General features: G+C 47.2%; 1 protein-coding gene across 1 annotated transcript in view; it reads right to left on the reverse strand.

Annotated features, from left to right (window-relative positions):
• LOC135417782 (hexokinase-1) overlaps positions 1 to 21,379 on the reverse strand; it is a 36,607-nt gene that overhangs the window by 11,123 nt on the left and 4,105 nt on the right. The window contains exons 2-11 of the mRNA XM_064662241.1: positions 18,532 to 18,694; positions 13,746 to 13,894; positions 8,926 to 9,045; positions 6,197 to 6,292; positions 4,929 to 5,028; positions 4,631 to 4,814; positions 4,260 to 4,415; positions 2,492 to 2,725; positions 777 to 1,081; positions 30 to 178 (exon numbers count right to left, since the gene is read on the reverse strand). Of these exons, the coding sequence (XP_064518311.1) occupies positions 30 to 178; positions 777 to 1,081; positions 2,492 to 2,725; positions 4,260 to 4,415; positions 4,631 to 4,814; positions 4,929 to 5,028; positions 6,197 to 6,292; positions 8,926 to 9,045; positions 13,746 to 13,894; positions 18,532 to 18,694 (1,656 nt within the window). The remainder of the gene's footprint in view (positions 1 to 29; positions 179 to 776; positions 1,082 to 2,491; positions 2,726 to 4,259; positions 4,416 to 4,630; positions 4,815 to 4,928; positions 5,029 to 6,196; positions 6,293 to 8,925; positions 9,046 to 13,745; positions 13,895 to 18,531; positions 18,695 to 21,379) is intronic.

The following is a 21,379-nucleotide window of genomic DNA, read 5'->3' on the forward strand; positions in this document are numbered from 1 at the left end:
GCACTGCAGCCAGAGAGAAACGCAAATACCTCTTCTCCTGTTCCCTGCATCACCTCTATAGGAATGGCATAGATCTTGTTGTGCATCTCAACTGTTCTCCTTTTACCACTGCGGATTTTCACCAGCAAAACTCTAAAGTTTGTCCCTCCAAGGTCAAGTGCCAGAAAGTCTCCGTTTTCTGTAAAAGAACATGTATGTATATTTAAAGAACCATAAGCAAAATATGAAAAAGTGCTTTCTCCAGAAAGTACTTTGACAGAAAATCTCTGAGAAACTCAGTTGGGAAGATCTTCATCAAAGGAGGATTTTAGATGCTGTTCTGATTATTCTACCTCCTATTTTTGTGTGTGTTTTTGTTTTATTTTTGGTTTTGTTTTGCTTTAAACTGACAAGGAAAAAAGGACCCACACAACCGTTCCCTGAGAGAAAGCAGAAATTTGGCTGTGCTGATGGGCAAAGAACTGCCCACTTAGTGCGAACAGGGTTCGTGTGGGTTTGGGTTTATGAGCCCAGCCGTGGCTTTATGAGCCCGACTGTGGTTTTATCCCCTCAAGCTTTGGCTTTGCTTGCACCACGGGGTAAGAACATGGGCCAGCAATCAGCCCAGGGCAGTGCAGGCTGAGATCTCCTCCTCTGCACAGCCCAGATTCCTCTTTGATCGCACCAGTTCTGCTCCCCCTCCATCAAACTCAAACCCAAACCCCACCGCCGGGAGCCGGTTTTGGGCACCCCATATCCAAGCCAGTGTCCTCCCTCCAGCGAGGCCATGCCTCTACCTGTCCCATCTGGCGTGCTGCGGACGAAGGTGGGCAGCATTTTCACTTTGGCAGTCTCGTGAGTCTTCTTCTTCAGCCCCGCTTCCATCTCCGCCCTCATCCTCTTCTTGACCTGCAGCAGCTGTTCGTGGGTGAGCTTGAACTCGGCCAGGGTCTCGTCGATGAGCCGGTGCTGCTCCGACAGCCGGTAGGCCACGGCCGTCACCATGGCCGCCCCCTTCCCGCTGCCGCTCTCCGACAGCAGGAACCGCACCTCTGAGTCGGGCACCAGGCGCCGCGTGGTTTTGTGCAGGCGCCGGGCGTACCTGGGGGAGAGGAGGCTGCGAGCCCCACGTCTGCACGGGCTCCCCCCGAAACCTGCGCTGCCAGCACGGACCGACTGCAGGCAGTGAGAACGCTCGTCGTGCCCAAACTACCTACAGCCTCCCAGGCAGGAAAACTGCCAGGGAAGAGCAGTTCTTCCCTATGGCCTCTTTGCTCTGGAATTTCTAAGCAAAACCAGTAAAAAGCAGGGAAGAGCATCAGAGTCCCATCCCCTGACCACGAGCCCAGATAAGAGAAATCCCCTGGCTCCCCTGCTGCTCTGATCCCCTCTCCTGAGGTCATCTCCTGAACTCACTGGTTTAGATGGTGTGGGGAAACAGTTCAGAAACCAAAATTGCCCATGTATGTTATCTTCACAGAATCACAGACTGTGCTGAGCTGGAAGGGACCCACAAGGATCACTGAGTCCAACCCTCAGCCCCGCACAGAACCATCCCCAACAGTCACACCACAGGCCTGAGAGGATCATCCAAACACTCCTTGAGCTCTGGCAGCCTTGCTTTGACCACTGCCCTGGGGAGCCTGTTCAGTGCCCAGTCACCCTCTGGGGGAAGAACCTTTCTCTAATATCCAACCTAAAATTCCCCTGACACAACCAGGCCATTTCCTCAGGTCCTGTCACTCCCTAGACCTGCCCATCTGGAAAAACTAGGTAAAACAGGATTCTTGGAAATTCTTTCGTTTGCCAAAATTTTATGGTTTTCTTTAACTGAGGGAAATACTGTTTTCAACAAAATAATGCGAAACTGAAAATGAAACACTAACCATATTTCTCCTTTCAGAAGTTTCCTCATAAATTACACCTTCTGATTTCTACATAACTCTAAGCAGCTTAAAAATTAAAAATATTATTTGATTTAAATATTATTTGATTAAAAATGTTGTTTGCTTTAAAATGTTGTTTGCTTTAAAATATTCACTTTCAAGATGCAGAAAAAAAAGACAATGCCAGTTTTTTAAAGGCCACGGAAATGTAAGCACAATTTTTTTCCCCTGGTTTCCAAGAATATCTTCAGAAAAGACCAGAAAAAATAGAGTTCAGCACGGGCATTTTAAAACCAATTGAGTTTAAACTGGAAATGGATATGAAGGTGAATTTATGTGGGTCTCTTCATAGCCCAAACTAAGGGCATGAAGTAAGATTTCATACAAAGAAACTCTCCTTCTGAGAGGTCTACTGAGATCCCTTAAGGTATCTTGTCAGACCACTGTAGCTTTCCCTGATGTTGCAGTACCCAATTACTCAGAGGTCTAGTTCTTTTCTATGTGGTTTTTAAAATCTCACACTGCTCCTTCACTTAAAGACATCTCTGCTTTCCCCTGAGCTCCCCAGCTCAGCCCAGACGCCCACATTTCGAGTTCCTCATTTCCCACCCAAACCGGGGACTCACTGTGGGTGCATCTTGTAGAGGGAGCCATCCACGCCCACGGTGGTGCGGAGGCGGCCGACCCCCTTGTTGTCCCGCAGCTGGTTGAGGATGGCACCCAGGGTGGAGGCCACCAGGTTGGCGGAGCGGAAGGACACGATGGTGCAGACGTGCTGGACGGCGATGCAGTCCTCGTGGGACGGCTCCACCCCCAGCCGCGTCAGGATCTCTTTGGCTTTGTTCAAACCTTCTTTGCTCCTACAAAGAGACAGCAGCAGAGGGGACTCCTCAGCGGGGATGTACTGAGGACTGAGGTGCATCCAACCACGGGTGTCCCTGCCTGGGGCTTGACAAGGTTAGGAAGAGAATCTCTTAGAGATCTGGACTGGGAAGCTCTATGAGGCCTGAAACAAAATGTTCTAAACATGCATTCATTCACAGATGGAAACAGCCTTCCATTAAAGCCTGGTGCAAATATGCCACCTACAAACGGACCTGGAGGAATTAAATGCTTTTTCATCATGCTGATGCTTTAAACTTGAAACAGCTTCTCTCAAGCACGAAGCACCAGCCCCATATTTCAGCACAGGCCTGAGCACACACCTAATCCCATGCTCGCTCACTCTTATGTCTCAGTAAATTAAACCCAGTGTGAAAAACAAAACCCTGAGCGAAGGTTGCCTAAGCAATTTCATGCTAACGGGTCTCTTTTCAGGCTTTTACAACCTCACTGAATCTCTGCCTCTTGCACTGCTTTTTCCCTCATTAGCATCCAGCCTGAGAGGAAAGCTTCTGGCAAAACTTCTCCACGTCCAGCTCGGTCATTTCCCAGACAAAAACACAAGGAGTACATCTTGTCATCACTAACTGCACTCCATATATCTTTTTAAGGACTCCTGCATTTTCCTAGCACCAGCTAGAAATTTGAAGCTGCACGGGGATGTGCTTTCTACTTATAACCAAAGTGCTCCTCAGGAAGTGAGTTAGGATTTCAGGGCAAATTTTACTCTTAAAAACTGAATTTCTCAATAACTGTTTTTCTCACTGCTGTTCAAAGTTACCTTGGTCCATGACACAGACCTCTGTGGTTAAGAGAAATGAACACACACATTTAATGGAAAACTATTTGGAAAAGATGGTCTGCAGGGGCAGGAGTAAAATGTGGCAGGAGGAACAGGCACTGTAAAAGTTACTGGCTGTTTTCAAAAACAAAAGCCAGACCAGTGACTACAGCACAAACTATCCCAGTGATGTGAATTTTAAAAACACCGGGGAAAGAGCCTGTAAGTAATGACCAAAGGGGCGATGACACCCTAAGAAACCAACTGGCACATAGCCCAGAGGTCACCGCGCAGCACCCGGCACTGCCTACGAGACTGAATGCTCTGCCTTGTCATGCTTGTTTTCCTTCTGCCCAGCAATCCCAGGGATACAGCAAGGAGCAACACAAGTATTTGCTAGGAGGCACTAAGCCAATTCACTCCTATGTTTAGCTGTGGGGTGGCAACTTTGGAGATTCTGTGAGCAGGGTGAGAGGTAGTACAGCTCATACCCTGAAGCTGTGCAGACTGGCAGACTTTACAGTTCCTCTCAACACCGAAAAAGGGAGAAATCTTGGGGAGGAGGGCACAGACAGTCTGCTGGGGGTCCCCACATGCCAGCTCTGCACCTGCACTGGAGGATGGCAGCCACCCCCAGTGCAGCACATCTCCCCACAAAGCAAAAAGAGGTGCTGGAAAATTAACATTCAGTGTCACTGTGAAGCCCAGGGGAAAACGGATAGATTACTCACTTTTCTATGGCAGAAACATGCTTTGTCTCAAACTTCCCTTTGGTGAGAAGCTCAGGGGTGATCCTCCCCTCAAAGAGCAGCCCCTCCTTGGCCATCTTCACCAGGATGAGCCTTACCAGCTCCCCCATGTACAGCCCGCTGACCATCTTCTCAAACCTGCAGGAGAGGACAGCAGTCACTCACGAATCCATGGGCAACACCAGGAGGCAGAGCCCAGCTGTGCCACCGCAACACCCGGCCCAGCCAGAGGTTTGCCTCACCACAGGCAAGGTCAAGCTTTCTGGAACTGCAGAATTCATAACACAGGTGGAAAAGGGAGCACAGAGCAGAAAAGAACAGAAGCAAAGTTCCCAAATAACTGCCTCACTCACAGCTGCTTCCCTGGGTTAAGAGATCCACGGTCGATCTCCCGATCAAACTCAGTCCTGATGTCTTCTAGTGAGCCGTCATCTCCAAAGGCCCCCCACTCCGTGTTAATGCACATCCTGCCCTCGTCCCCTTCCACCAGGTCGATGTGCCGCATCTCCTCCATGTAACAGGCGTTGGTGCCGGTGCCTTTGGGGAAAGCACATCAGAAGGTGCTGACTGAGCTGGCCAGGCAAAGGGAGAAAAGCCACGTGCAGCAGCAGCAGCAGCAGCAGCAGCAGCAGCAGCAGCAATGTGTGTTACCAATGATCAGGCCAACTTCGCAGCGCTGGTCGTCAAAGCCACAGGTCATCATCGTCCCGACGGTGTCGTTCACAACAGCCATGATATCCGCATCGTAGTCCTGAGGGAGCAACAGACATCACTGGGGCCCTGTGGGAAACACTGCTCCTGTTCATCACTGGTTTGCTTTCACAAGGAACAGGAGACAAATACCACTCACTGCTCAACTTCCTAAACATCCCCTGCTCCATCTGCCAGTTCCCTATCCCACGTACCCAAGAAGGCAACAAGAGCAGACTAATGCACCAGGCAAACAGTAAAACAGCACTAGCATCATTCTAGACAGCAGAGACCTGCTCTCAAATCAGCACCCTTAGGCAGGAAAGAAAAGGGCTATACATGAAGGAGGAGGAACTCTGCATGGAGTGATTTGAAGCAGTTGCTTGAGGAGCCAATCTGGAAAATATTCCTCCTAGGATTCACTTAAACCAGGAGTTTTATTTCAAGTGAAGATTTTAATACAGAAATAATGCAATTAAATAAGTTAACCACATGACATGCACCCATTGCTTTCCAGATTCCTCAGTGTGTGATTCCACCAACTATAATGATAGTAACTGACTATAGTAAGGTTGTTTGGTGACAGCAAAACTCAGGTGTGCTTAAGAGTCCACGACTGCCCAAAGAAAGCAAATACTCTCCGCTCCTGATGAATATAGATGTTGAGTAATCAACATATCACCTGGCTGCAAGCATTATGCAAACCCAAATTCATGCTATCTCACGCTCAGTGCCTTCTTATTTGTTTAAATCAGCAACCCGGTCACCTTCACTCTCTATGAAGTCAGCAGTGAGAAACTGCAGGGAACAACACAGTTCACTGAGCCTGAAATCCCGCTTCCCTCTGCTCGTGTTCTGCTCCCAGGCACAGCAGGTGCACAATTGAGCTGAGCACAGTATGTGAGACAAAGTTTCTCAGGAATGGGATGCATTGGTATCACTGAAAAGCCACTGCACTTTCTCAGTTTTTGGAGACTGATAGGTTTGCTGAAGGTTGCCAGTGAAAAGACATGTCATAACAACTCAGACCTGTGCTGTGAGGAAAATCACAGCTTCCACACAACAACTCTGACGTCACTTCATTTTTCCAGCAAATGGCAAAACCACACCTTTTCATGCAGGAAAGCAGAGCTCCACCATCACTCAGACCACCCACCCAAGTGAGTGACATGAGAGGTGGTCCCTGACAAAGCTGAGATCCAGTTAAAAAGAAATTAAGTACAATTTACCCCACGTTTCTTGATGGCCTTGTTAAGCAGCCTCACAACATCTGCTCCCTCCACTCCACTTGCTTTGAAGCGCTTCGTCCAGGTTATCAGAATACCCTGATAAAACAAGACAGCAACGTTCAACATAATACAATAATAAGGCACACACTGATTACTTTTTTTCCTTCAAAACAAGATTTGATCTGCAAATGAATCTTCATGTCTCTTTTCTTATATGGCCTAACAACCCAACATGAGACAACTGGTGGTCTTTGAGTCTAGTCACAGTTTGCTGAAAGATGGAAAATTGTTTTCCCCTCCCATGCTAGAAAGTGGTGTGTCTGCATTTTGTATTTTCAGCCTACTCTTCTCCCTGCTACTCCTCGACAGTTTTTCTTGGAAAACCATTTAATCCTTTTGGACCATGGAAATAGACTGCTTTCAGAAAAAGCTGACTGTGCGGGACCGACCACAGAGCAGGGATGTGCTGTTGGTATGTCCAGGACTCAGGGCAGTGGGGATCAGGCTACTGCACAGCTCCTGCCCGGCTTGTTTAACTGTGGGATCACGTTTATGGGCTGAGGCAAATGGAAATACTGGAAATGTAGCAATGTATGTCCCCAGTTTACAGCATGGATCAAAAAGGAAATCCTGGCATTGAATTCTTTGTCTGCAAACTGTCATGAAGAGCCTGCAAATCCCCCAAGGTAAGGACTTTTGCTATTTACATAATGACTGGCTGAATCAGAGCATTCAGTATACAAGTCAATAGTAATAAAAGAAAGAAAAGAGCATTGACAGTAGTCAACAGGAAAGACAACTCAAACCAGCTCAGCCTTCCATACCCACAATATTCACATCTGTCACATCAGAAGCCCAGGAAGCTAAAAACCAGAAAAGCTGAAGCCTTTAGGCACAAGCAGCCATTGCCCAGGTGTATGTTTGCCCATATCTCAGCTTAAAAATCAAATTTGCCCTCCAAACTGGGATAGCTACAGGAGACAGAGGGTCAGGGCAGCTCTTTACAGACCAGGAGGTATTCTCCTACCACTAGACCACGAACTCAGGTTATTAGTTTTGTCACTGTGCTGCCCTCATTTAGAAACCTCATTTGACATCATTTAGAAACCCAGCAAAGCCCTGTTCTGCTGTGCAGGGAAACCACAGGCAAAGCCCTCTCTGCTGGCACAGCTTTAACGGGCTAAAGGGCACCTTGTTCCACATAACTTTTATAAGAAACTGGTCAAACCACACTGGCAACGAGCAGCTCCTCTCAGCTGTCTGTGACACTGTGCTGGAAGGAGTTTTTGCTCTACCAGCAAGGCCTTGGCAGCAGGAAGAAGCTCTTGGAGTGCAGCAGGGTTGAGTGGGACACAACCATGCAGTGTCCACCTTGTCACCCGTGGAGAAACTACAGACCACCCTGCCTCCTTCTGCCCACCAAGCACAATGAAACAGCACCCAGGCAAGCACAGCCTCACAGAAGCAGCGACTCAGGAACAAAGCTGGCCCACAAAATCCAGAAAAACGTATTTTTCAAACAGCCAAAACATCACAAAAACTCTCAGAAAGAGAGGTGAGGGGTTTTGTTGGATTTGTTTGGGTTTTTTTTTTAATTAAGAGACACCCTCCCTTGTCTCTTACTACCCCCACTGCACTCTGCCCCTGCACCCCACATGCTGCCTGCCTGCCCCTGCCCCAGACAAGCATCATTCCATCCCAGCTGGCTTCAGCAAACCAGCCCACAAACAAGTGCCTTCCATCGTGCAGCTGAACAAACCTCCCAAGGGCAACTCAACTCCACAGCCACACCCCCAGCACGGCTGGTCAGGAGCCTGAGCCTTACCATGCACCATGGCCAGACAGGAGAGCTGCACCAAGGTCAGCTCATCTCTCCTGATCCAAGGCAAGGAAAGGCAGCTCCCTGTTCTGAGACCCTGAGGTAGTCAGCACCCTTGGGCTCAGCTCTCAGCACTGCTCAACAAGTATGAAATGTAATAAAAATCGTGCCTCACCTGGCCCTCAGCACCAGCATCTGGGGGGCTGTTGCACCAGGCTAACCTAGAGACCTGCAAGCTGGAAAAGCAGGTCGGGCTTTAACAGGGCAACCTCTGTGTTTGGTGAAGGTTTAACTTTCCTGCACTCACTTGCTACTCTGTTGCCATGGCAATGCTGTGCCAGGAGGCTGCTGAGTCACTTGTGATACAGTGAGCAAAAGGAGGAAAATCCCACAGCATCCTTGTGGTGGGAATCCAGTCAGTCGCTTCACAAGGCTGGTTATTCCTACCCTTTTTAAAGCAGGCTGGCCCCAGGTGACCTGCCCGATTGCCCTCAGTGCACCCAGCCTGTGACATGGCTCATGCTCAGGAGGGACACCTGGATCCGGATCCATGGGTACACTTGTGAGGGTCAGCAAAACCTGAGCAAACCCTGCTGGGCTGGGTCCCTCCCAGTCACACCCCACGGAGAGGTGAAAAAGGCTGCACAGGGGGCAGGAAAAACCGCCACCGTGTTTATGGGGTAAACCATAACGCTGAGCTCATCCAGGGACAGCACAAAACATCAGATGCCTCTTCCTCATGTTACCTAGCTGTTTCAAGTAGAAACATAAACACAAACACAGTCTACCAGTGAAATATAACACTCATTTATCCCCAAAATGAGCCCTGTCTGGGATGCTGCTTTCATCGCAGTGTTTTAATAACACAGCAACTCTTCTACATATTAAGAGAATTGTGAAATCTTCTTACCTCATCTAGCTTGGACTGTCGACAGGGGAAAGAAAACGTAAACCCGACTGGCAATTTCTTGTCTTTGATCTGTTGTTTCTCCATGAAGTCTCCCAGGCACTCAGCAACGTGATCAAAAAGCTATAAGAAAGGTATAAAACCACCATGATTAGACATACAGCTTCAGAGAGAAAATGTTTCAAGTTCCATAATGAAAACTGCACGGGGTGAGGGGAAAGGGGAAAATAGCTGCTGCTCCAGGCTTTAAAAGATATATAAATGGCATAGCTATGAAAATACTCTCAGGCAGTGCACATTAACATTGTAATAATTAATAAACTATAAAATACATTGTCCTTTTACACACCTAATCTATTACACCCATATAAGAACACTTCTCATGAAACAAGGGGCTCTTGGCTCTCAAGCCTGCTGCAACCCTTCCACTTAATATTTGATGAGATCAAAAATGTTCTTTTAACCTTTCAACAACAGGAAGGAGAATCTCAAAAAAACACTTGGGATCCAGACTCACGGGAGGTTAAGCACTTTTATAATGACGCAGAGAAGATAACATCTGCTTCACTCAAGCATTGCTGAGACCAGAGAACCCAGCACTCTGCAGGAACCACCCAAAAGAACATCCTCTCTTAAATCTATTCCTAAAGCACACAACAAACAAACAAAAAGAACACCCAAGGGATTCGTCTAAATATTTTACATGCTCTGAGAAACAACCCAAAATGGGGACATTTTCTGCATTTTTCGAACTGCTGAACTATGCAGGCAGCCTGCACCGGGCTTGTGGGTACCAATTCCCACCCAGTGCCTTGATGGCACCTGTCACCACTGCATGATATGTCCCTGCCAGCCAGGTCTGGAACAAAGGCCAGGTTGGGCACAAAGGCCTCTCACAACAAGCCTTTTGGAAAGCCCCTCAACACTCAAAGCTGAAATCAAGTCCAAGCAATTGAAGCAACAAACATACACATTTGTATTTACCAGTACCAGAAAGCCAGACATGCCTTGAACTGACCCATACCACAAATGGATGGCAAACTATTAACAAGTCGCTGCCTGCCCCAGGAGATAACTGGGCTTCACATTTTAACTCCCTGGAAAAACAAACAAACAAACAAAACCCCCCAACCCTATCTGCAGCAGCATTGGTGGGACAAGACCAGGTAAACTGCCCAGGAGACTGGGGCTAACTGGGAAGGAGTACAAAAAGCCATCTGTTGTGGTTCCAATTAGCCCACACGGCCTTATTAAGAACAATTTAGAATCTTGGAGAGGTGGGAATGCACTATAGACAGGCTGCAGCAATTACAAATGATGAATAGGAATATTTTGCCCTTCGAGGCAGGTCAAGAATCGGTGTGTGTAATGTTACAATTAAACTGAACACCTTAAACACATTCTTTAATTGAGGTCAGATTTGATTAAGCAGAAGAACAGTAGTTTCCCAGAGAGAATGTTGCCATTCACTGTCCTGGGCAAATCAAAGACATTTTGCTGAGCCCACGCAGTGAAACAACATGGGAAAGAATGTACACTGCTGCACTTCTGGAAGACTACTTTCAGCTATTCAGATTAATGAGAGAGGAAGAGGAGTTATGAAAAGAGCTATAGTTAAGTAACAAAATACAAGAACTTCTCCAGGAGGAACACAGAAAGAGCTGGAGTGTGTGTTTTGATTATGCTTTTCATCTGAAAGTATCTTGCTGAATACTCAATACTACTAAACTTTCAGCTGCTTCCAGGATTACAAACAAAAGCCAGGGGCCAACGTCAAACCCCTGGGGAGTTCAGAGAGCAGGAAGCAGAAACGTTGACTATGTACGTTGCTACAAAAATCCCTCTCATGCAACGAACCACAACTGCACAGAGAAGAGACGAGATATGCTTTGTAAGTCCAAAGGCAAAAAATCCCTGGGCGTTCCCCATGGACTCCAAAGAGTCCATGCACCTGCTGTGTTTGCCCAGGCAGCCCTGGCAGGACCTGCTGAGGCTGAGCTCTGAGCTGGCAGTGCTCTGGGAGTCGCTCGGGCTCTGGGCTGGCAGCGGGCACGCGAGCGTAACCCGGGCAGGAGGTGCAGTTAACTACCAGCCACAACCTGGGTACTGCAGGAGCTGTGTCTGCTCAGTGAGGCACAGCCTGGCTGAGCTACTGTTCTTCACACAGCACAGAGGGAAGGCACCACCCAAAAGCAGAAAACAGACAGGCACTTATTCATTTTGTACCATGGATGTTCGTAAGACTTTCCCTAAGGAAACTCAAAGAAGTGTCTGTATGTGCCCGTGCCCACGCTAACATCCAAACCTTCCCAGTGCCAAAGGACTGACAGAAATCTGAGGGAACATTACAATGTCCCTGTGGATTTCACTAAAGCAGGGCAGGTGAACTGAGATAAAATCCAAATCCCCATTCACCTACAGGTGTGTGGTAGGGAACAGTGCGAGCCAAGTATTTTATCAAATGTCCGAGATGGACAGAGCGAACGCCACAGCCAAGAGGGAAGGACCAGTCTAATTTCACACATTTATAGAATTGAAGCAATACAACCATGAGATGCTGAGCAATAGATCAGGCTTCATTAATTCCTCTGGCCATGAAGTTGCCTGCTCAGGCTGGGCTCCAAGAGGGCTCCACAAGGACACATTAAGCTGGCAGACAGGAGATTTTGGCAAGCAACTGAAGATCCGAGCTCAGGCTCAAGCTCCCAAATGGGGATGTTTTAAGGAGCAAGGAAACCACAGTTTCAGATCAGAACAGCCACAAATCCATAACCTATCTCCAGTGGCAGCAGAACACAAAAAGCAACAGCAAAATCAAGCCTCAGGTACACTCCTCTTTGCTGAGCTGACATAGGAGACAGGCTTCTTACAAATTTTACACCTGCTATTTCACCACTGAAATCAATGAGAGTTTTGCCCTTGATTTTGACAAGGAATAGACTCTGATTGGCAAAGCTGACAGCCCATGCCTAACAGATGGGGGAAAAAAAGAGGTTTGAATGCCATGAAGTAGAAAATATCAAAATGAACCATGCTAGTGAGCCATGAAGCCATAAATCACAATCCTGCAATAAGCTGATTATGTACTAAGTTTTAAGAGTATAACTCACCCAAGTTAATGACACAGCTTGCTGGAAATCATTAGTAGCCTACCCCAGACAGGCAGTTCAGTCCAAGTATTCCACAAACCTGGCTCAGAGGTTTCAGGAAACCTCCACCATATCCATGAGTCAGAAGCAACAAACCATCACCTGTCTGTGCCTCCTGGACATGCCCCATGCTGCCCTGTGAAGTCACACAGCAAGCACTGGATATTGTCATGGGACAACTTCAAACCTGGCTGTAATTCTGATGATGCTTCCAGTTCTTCTTCTGGTTCTCAAATACCAGGAGTGACTGTGCCCACGGGGTCAGTGGAAGCCTTGCTTGCCTCTCTTTCAGCTTAAAAGCCATGACAAAGCCTATCAGCCTGAGCTCCACACTGCTGCTTCCTGACAGCCAAATGGTCTTTGGGTATTTAAAAATTAAAACACAAGTATGACACAGCTGTGGAAAGAAAGCAGACCTGATGTCTCCTTTCTTGGCTTCTCCTGATCACCCTTATCATGTCTCCATCAAGTCTCCCCACACCCATCCATGGACACACAGTCCCCTGGCTCCCAACCTGCCCCCAAGCAGCCCACCCAACTTCCCCCCTCCACCAGCACCAGGCAGCTCAGCTCAGCTCCCCTCCAAAACCACTCTGTGGGAAAGCCACTGCATGGCCTCTTGGCCCAGAAATAAAGCAGTAAGGTAGGAAAAGTCTTTACAAGAAGGTTATTTTACTGCTGTGGTTCAGATATCACAGTAATGCTGTCACCAGTTCTACTGACAGGCCATGATTGCCACCTTACACTCACTACTGCATAAGAATGCAGCAGGTACATACATTAAGGGTATTGATGTGACTACAGAAAATGTATTAAAGGTAGAAATGCTGTTCCCAGAATTTTTCTTTTTCTCCTCCTTTGTTTATTCTTCTGAAACAAGCTTTACGTTACCTGCAGGTCTCATACTCCTAAGCAGCACCTCATTCTAGTAAAAAGTGTAAAAACCTTGCTGTTTCCAACAATGAAAATTATTTGTTTTGCCTTATGCTGACACAGAGACAAATCTGTCAGTAAAATATTCATTGTAATCCACTTCCTGATCATAAAAAGAAAATAAATTCCTCCAAAGAACCCAGTTTGAAATCCAACTGAATGGATCCAAACATTTTCGACTCTTGGAACAGGGGAAAATTAAAAAAAAAAAAAAAAAAAACCAACCATCTTTCAATTATTCAGCAAAACTGAAGTTGAAGCTGTGCCAAAACATTCTATGAGCTTCCTGTAATTTTTCTAACGTACTTGTACTTTTCATGAGTGCTGAGTTGCTCAGACTGCCAGCACAGATATTTGGCTGTCATGGGGATTTCTATCCCTCACTTAACACTACAATTGCAGGGCTGGTCATGCTCATTGCTTACAAAGACTAAGTTGTTTTCCTGCTCTCCATTCGTGCTCATGGAAAGTAACTTTACTATAAAAGCCAGAATTTTTATTTCCTGGTCATTTTTTCCCTAACTCATCCAAAAGTCTCCCACAGGATGACAGCAGGTTTGCAGCAGCCATGCATGCTCTGTCACACTAAACACTGCTTATTTATGTTCAGTACCGACACAGGAGTCAAGTCCATGCATGCTACAGGTGCAACTGTTAAGATGCTAGGGTCATTCCTGTGGGGCTTTCCTAAAATCTAAGTAGCTAATCTTTCCAGACACCTCCGAGGGAAGAGGAGCTTACCCGTGTCCCGCTGCCGTGCATGATATCTTCAGGGGTGTTATAAATTTCACTTTCCATCTGCACCGTCTGCTTCTTTTCATGCGATACCTTCACCCGCAGAATTCGGAAATAAGAACCACCAAGGTCCAGTGCAATGAAATCTCCTTTCTCTATGTGGAAAAGAAGATATAGGTGATTAAAAACTGTATGCAGCACAAATCTGGAAAGTTAAGTGCAACACAGAAGCGAAAGTCCAGTGCCTACAGCAAGGAAGTTCTACCCACAGGGCATCCATGCGAACATCAACCTGATTCCCTGCAGTTTAACGTGAAGTTGGTGGAATGGCAAAACCAACCACCACAGGCAACTGCAATGAGGGTTTATCCAAAAACATTGGACTAACAGTGGACAGTGTGTATCCAGATCTCATGATGAAGTTGCCAGATCAAAGATCTCAGGAGAAAGGCAAAAAAGATGTAGAAAACAGACAGTAAGATGAAGGGATGCCAGACCACTGATGAGCAGCCTTTTGCTGTGTCATTTTGGCAAATAACCCTGAATAGTGGCTGGATTGTGCTTACTCCAAAATCAACAAATTATACACAGATGTAATTAAAGTAGGAACCACTTACTTTGCACCCAGAAAAGCTGAGATTCACTGCAAACTGCAGTCAGATAACACAAGTCAGAGAAATGACAGCCTGAAAAAACAGCCCTGTACTGCTGCAGGAGTTATTCGCAAGTTGTGATGCCTTGCCCAGAGCTCCTAAATACCTCCCCAGGAGCCAGGGAAATACTTAGAATACCTCCATCTCCCTCTGTGGTGGAGAGGTCTGAAGGCAAATCCACTACCCTCCAACCTCCACAGACTTCAGGGTGCGGTTCAGGCCTGGCTATCTGAGGAATGACACTTTCAGCACCCCCGGGAGTGCAAGGCAAATACATCTGACTAACCAACTCACCTTATCAATGTTATCTCACCTTATCAATGAGAGAGCAAAGGCAGTGATCGTTAAAGTCCTCGAAAAGATAATATTTACGGAGGCAGAGTGCACAGTTTATCCCCCAGGAGCGTGTGCCCAGGCTGCAGGGAATCCCCAGGGCTCTCTGCAGGCATTCCTGTCTGTGCACGGCATCCACCAAAGGCACACACAGTTTTCTCATCCTACTTCCTCATCAGCTGTGACTTTAGGAAGGCCACTCCTAACACTTTTTCCACTTCTACCTAAATTCAACGTGGAAAGACCTTTGGCAGCTGGGAAGGCAGTTTGGACGTGTTACCTCGAACAAACTCCACAAGGATTTCCAGAGCCAGACCTGCCTCTGAGATTACTCTGTCTAATCTCAGATCAAAACTCCTGAAGTCTGGCTTAGTGAGCTGTTCCTCCTCCTCATTGCTCCATGCACCTCTGGGAGCCTCGTCCCGCTCAGCAAAGCTGATGAGCTGGACAAGGTGTGCCTCAGGGCAGGATCTTTAACAGAAACAGACCAAGAGAGGCAAAAGCACTGCAAATGCCCTTATGGTTTTCTAAGGATGCAATACAGAAACAAAACACTGTCACATGAGAAACCACAAAGAACAATAAGCTCCGTACAGAAAAATGTAGCAAAATGACAGTGGGAGCCCCCGACTTCTAATAATCCTCCCAGTTTTACTGTGCTGCAATGCAACTTCTTCTTCTTGCTGCTTAAGACACAGGCAAACTCAGCTTGCCAAAACACAGATCTTGCAGTGCTTCCCTACCTGTTCCTGAGTAGTGTGGCTTTAAACATCACGTTTTTTACCAGTACAAATGTCATTTGAAACGTGAACATACCCAAACACATCCAAAAGGAGATGCAGTTCCCTTTACTGGGCTCAGCATAACAAATTCAGCAACTCATAACCCCTTCACCACAGCAAGTCCACCAGTCAAACATTGACCACAAGTGTCTCATTAAGCCAAATACTCATAAGATAAAGCTTATTTGGGTATCATCTGTTGAGTGCAAGCCACTACCTCCACTAATGGGAAAATCAACAGTGGAGCAGATGGCCCTTTTTCAAGCCTAAACGCACATCAGTACATACCTCAAACAAATACTGCACTTCAGAAATATCTCCCCTGTAAAAAAATTAATGGGTTAGCATGCTTGATTTCCAGCACCATCAAGCTCATTGCAAGGTAAAATTTATTAAGAATTATCCTTGTCACTCAAAAAGATCTCTGAACTAGATGTAAAGCTTTCTTTATTGCAAAGTAGTGGTTTTCTTTTAGTGTATTTCAGGAATTAAGCCCAAGTAGCAGCATTTAATCTGTGCTTTGCAACATCAAGGCGCAGTCAAACCTGCCATGAATTTACTTAGGAAGAGCCTCTGAGAGCATTTTGAATTAGCTTAAGGTACCATTCTGGGCACTCTGCACAAAAAAACCTTGTGGCTTTTGTAAACAAAACCAAGTCTGAATGAAGAAAAAAAAACCCTGCTAACACCAACACCTCCAGGGTCTCCAGAATTATTGCTCACAAACTCCTTGTTAGAAAAGTACACAAGCAAAGATCTGAAACTAAACAACAGTATTTTTCTGAATAGTCAGCTCCCATAATAATAATTGGATTCAGAGGAAAGAGCTTACAAGGCAGTAATGAGAGACAGGCCAGAGAAAAGGGCAGGCTTTCAGCCTTTGGCTTTCACGGAGGGACAGCTGAAGGCACAAATTGCCATCTTTGGGCACAGCAACACAGTCACATCCGTGAGGGCCCCCCAGAACCTTCTGGAGGAAGAGGGCAGGGGGCTCCATATCTGCCCTGGCTGCACCCGTGCGGTGGCTGAGCCAGGCGTGACAGGCACAAGCGGGAGAGTCAGGGAAAGAAACGCCACACCCACCCACAGCAAATATTGCTCATACCTGGGCTCGGAATATGCCCTGTCAGGGAAAGAAGGGAATGGTTGTGCCTGCTTCACTAACAGCTATCCAAAGATACCCTCGCCGCCCGCACGTACGGATCACTATTGTGTTCTACAGAAACTGCCTGGCCAAAGCCCTGCCTTGCCATAATCCCTGCTGCAAAGCCCTGCCCACAGCCTGCCCATCCTGGAGAGGCTGGCAGGAGCCAAGTGGGCACAGGATCAAGAACTGAGCACCCTGTACACAACACACAAGGCTGCTTTTTTAAGTAGGTGTGTCATACATGATCTGAAATTAATGTCTTGGCATACACACATGCCCATGCTCAGCCAGGGCTACCCACTGCTCTGCCTTGTCCTCAGTCCCAGCAGCATTCAGCAACCTCTCAAACCTCTCCTGGCCAGGTGCACATCCCCTTTTTCCTGTGCCATATGGCATCTCAAAGTCTTCCCAGTTCGTACCACAGAACAATTCACAGAATTATCTGACGTGCCACCAGCAGCTCAGACCTGGTGCCCTGCAATGGCTGATGGAGCAGGGTAGGGGGACAGGTCACTGCTCAACTAAATTCAAACACACATGGAGGAAAACACAGGGATTTCTGAGCCAGTTAAATTGCTGGGATTCTATGCAAAAGTCCTCAAGTTGCCTTACCTCACCTGCAAATCCTCAGTGCAACCCCTGCCCGTGACCCAGCTGTATGTGGCAGCTTTTGGCTTTCTCGACAGGCTGCAAATTTCAACACAGTATTTCAACATAACAGCCAGCAATGCTGAATTAAGGGGAACACAGCATTCATATTCATTCTCCCTTTGCTTTTTTTTTTTTTTAGACAGAGACTCAATTCTCAACTAAAATGCTTAAGGTGGCAGAAAGCAACAGCAAAGCAGAACTATCAAAGATTTCCACCTGCCAGACAGCAGCAGGAAGTTACACAAAGCACCAGGCCTCATGTTCTTTCACCAATAAATTCTTGATTTTAACTCAAAAAAAAAGAAGAAGGCCTCAAAACAGATAACTCTGTTATGCAGTTCTTGCAACCTTGCGATTTCTGCACACAGGGACATAATTTGTGGTAGGCACCAAACTAGTTAACCTCCTCACACTAAGTGAGAAGGAAACCCAGTGTCACTACTAAATAATAAACACTATTATATAATGTTTATAAATATATTTATGTACTCTATATATGGTATTTATTTTTTACAGACATCAATTAATTTAGAAGTAACAACAATAATTAATAGAGGTAATCTTGGTCTCAAATACCAACACAACATCTTTTTGGTTTCTGATAGCTCTTTGTGCCACTTTTATCAGTACAGTGAGCACAGAAAAACCAAGTCCTACATCTGGATGGAAAAAGCTCAGTGCACCAGAGCACCAGCTTTGGAGCCACATGCTGCAACCTCCTTGAGTTCTGTGACTTTTCCCCCAAGACAGTCTGCAAGGGACAGCTACAAAATGCAAAATGAATGCCAGGAAACTCAAATTCAGACTTCCACTGGGGAAAAAATACGGAGAAGGAGATGTTGAGTGAAGCAGCAAATGGCTAAAAGCCACTGTATTTGTTAAGATCTAGATGACATCGGTGTAAACTGCACAAATCAAAAATCATCCTATCTGAAGTATTGATTGTTGGCAGACAAGTCTCAGAGTACATGTATTGACTGATAGTGAACTGTTTGCTAGGAAGGCCTCTTCCATTGGCATCAAAATGGCTTTGACACAGGAATCACTAAATCTTCCAACATCTGCAGGAACAGACCTGCACACAGAGGGGGAGCTGCCTTCAAAATGCTGCCTGGGCTTGCCAGGAAGCAAATCCCTCTTGTTCTTGGTGGCAACTGGTGTATTTCTAACAGGTTTCCATGAAGCACATCATGTTTAACACGGAAAACAAACACTAAGCTTCTTACCTGAACCATCAGGAATGGACCTGACAAACGTGGGAAGCATCTTGACTGCAGCCGTGGGGTTAAAATCCCTGGAGAGGCCGTTCTTCATCTCCCTCCTGAAGCGAGCCATGACATCCAGCAGTGTTTCGTCGGAGAGCCGCATGGCGTAGAGGTATTTATCAATCTGGGGACAAACACACACCACCACGGAGTGGAAGACTGCCCTGAGGCACCCAGGTGGGGGTACACCTCTCCCTAATTGCAAGGAGAGTGTATAGCCCCAGCTCACCCTCAGGGCTCTGGCCAAGCTCACAACACAGCCACACGCTTTGTGCCTTGTCTTTTGACTCCAAGTCATGGAAAACGGGAAAGCTGCACATGAGCTGAAGCCCACCCCATCCTACTGCTTCCCAAGGCACAACCCAGTCCCACACCACTGCCTCCTCTTTTCCACTCAAAATGGTCTGCCCACAGCCTCTCACTACCTCCAGCCCTTGCTCCACTTCTCAGCTCTCCTGACTATCCATGAGCTGAGCTAAAAATCCCTCTTTTGGCACCCTGTCCCAGCTGGGGTGATGCGGATGTCAGAGGTGCTTTGTATTTAAAGCCTTACATTGGGAAGGACTTGCCACACCAGTTTCAGGGCTACATCCCAGGCTGAGAAATTATTTCAGTGCAGCAGACCAAAGCTATCACAGCCAGAGGGTCAGGAGAGGCAGAATTTGTCTGTGGGCAGGTGGTATCTTCCTCCATCAAATTAAAAGTCATTTTTCCCTTGTGGCTTCCAATGACAGGAACTTTCTTTACCTCCCTGGAAAAAGGAGGTGGTTCTAGTTTTCCAACAGTATTGCTTTCCATAGTATTACAACCACCTTCACCATCAGGAAGACAGAGATGCTTTGATGCCCAAAAAATACAACTTGTCCTTGGGGGTTCTTGCCAAACACACCTCCCACCCCTTTCATCTCAGCTGCCAGTCTATTCTCACCTTGTTTCTTTACTTGCCTTGGAAATTTAGTTCTGTAGATGGTTCAGACTGAAGCCACACCTTCAGAATAACTTTTGCTTTCAGCTTAGCAGGACCAAGAAAATAAAACCATGCCCATGTTTTCTGTCCTCAGCAAAACTGGAAAAGCCACCTCGTTTTAAACCCCAGGCCAGCTCTGTGCCAAGGGTGCTCTGGAAGCCTCGAGAGCAACTCATCTCCAAGCTGGCACTATGTCTTACAAGACCAAGGCCACAGTAAAACACCCCATGCAACACATACATATGCAAGTGGTCCATATTCCAGGGCCTTTGAGACAGGAAGTGATGATCAATGCCATTCACAAAAGAAATGCAATCAAAATGTAATTAAACTCTAAACTGACCATAAAACCAGCGCTGATTAATGGCTCGTGTAGAAAGTCCACCTGCCACGTGTAGTCAAGGCCTGTACCAAAGATAGTGTATCTCCCTGACCCAGGCACCCTCAGTGACCCAGCAGTTACGTACACAGCCAGGGAGGAAGGCATGGATGGTGCTGCTGGGCACAGCTACCCAGCCTGATCCCAAACCACAGGGCTGGTGCCAGGCAGGCCTGGGCCACAGGGGACACAGCCAGAGGCTGCACAAGCTATGAAGTTTTCCATGTCATTGATTGCAGAGGAAGAGCAGAAGGGGCTGTAACAGTGCAACAATACCATGATTGATAACACCACGATGAAATGAGACCGTGCATTTTCCCCACGAAGCGGTGACGTGACAGTGCAGGCGTACAGCTGAATGGCAGAAGAGCTGAGCTCAGGTTGTCTGTAACACAGGCCAAATGCAAGACCCCAGGGCAGCATCCCCACATCCCAGCTGTGTCCTGTGCCGCCCTGATGGGCTGACAGCCCCTTCACAGTGACAACCGCAGCCAGTCACCAGTGTCATTTCACTCCAAGAATAAAATCCTGGATGGGATGCGCCCTTTCTACAGCCCCAAACGCTGTGGGGATGGATGCAGACGCTGCTGTCAGGCTGAGTAGGAAAGTCTCTCCTCTGTGGCAAACCCTGACATGTTTTTTTTTAGCAGAGTGTATAAAGCCATGATGTCAGAGGATGAGGCTATTTCTTTTTAAAGGAGGAGGGAACCAACTCTTTTTCAGGCTGAGCTTTCAGCAGCCCACGCTGCCGTTCAGAGGGGTGATCCCCCAAATCTTCCAGTGAAAGCTACACTAACACATCATTCACACAATCCGACCTCACCGTGCAATTAATACACCCCACTGCTGCAATCCTCCTCCCAGAAACAGGAAGGAAGTATTCCACCCCCCACCGAAAGTCCTGTTGTGAACACAGGTTTTAGCGTTTGCACAGTCAGGACTGACAGACCCATTCTCCCCACCTCTGCCCCTGTGCTGCCCTCAGCAGGGAGGGAAAATGGGAGGGAGGGCTCTTTTTGCTCCCGTGGAAACCCAGTGAGCGTGTCAGCGCCCTTGTATAATTGGGCTGGACCCTCCTGCACTCGGGAGCATCGCGTAGCACCAAGGCCATCCATCTCCACCACTGAGACCCACAGGGAGGAAGGCAGGGGACACGGAGCCTCTGCTTGGAGAAAATCACTCCTGTGTGTTACAGCTTCCAAAACAAAAAAAAAAAAAAAAAAAAAAAGGCAGGGTTTTTTTTTTCTCCCAGGCAGGAAAAGGGTTAGTCATTCCAGCAGTGTGGCGGCAAGGGAATAAGCGCTGCTCTCCTGCGCTGGCAGTACATGCTCCTGTTTTCCCTCCGAGGGAGAACTCCCAGCAAATAGCCATAAATAACTTGGGGCAGGGGGAGCTGGAGGCTGGATTACGGGATGGAGATTTAATAACTCCCAGCTCTGTCTGCAATAAAAGCCGATCAGAGA

Source organism: Pseudopipra pipra, chromosome 8 (genome assembly GCF_036250125.1).
Source record: "Pseudopipra pipra isolate bDixPip1 chromosome 8, bDixPip1.hap1, whole genome shotgun sequence".
In the NCBI taxonomy this organism is placed as follows: domain Eukaryota; kingdom Metazoa; phylum Chordata; class Aves; order Passeriformes; family Pipridae; genus Pseudopipra; species Pseudopipra pipra.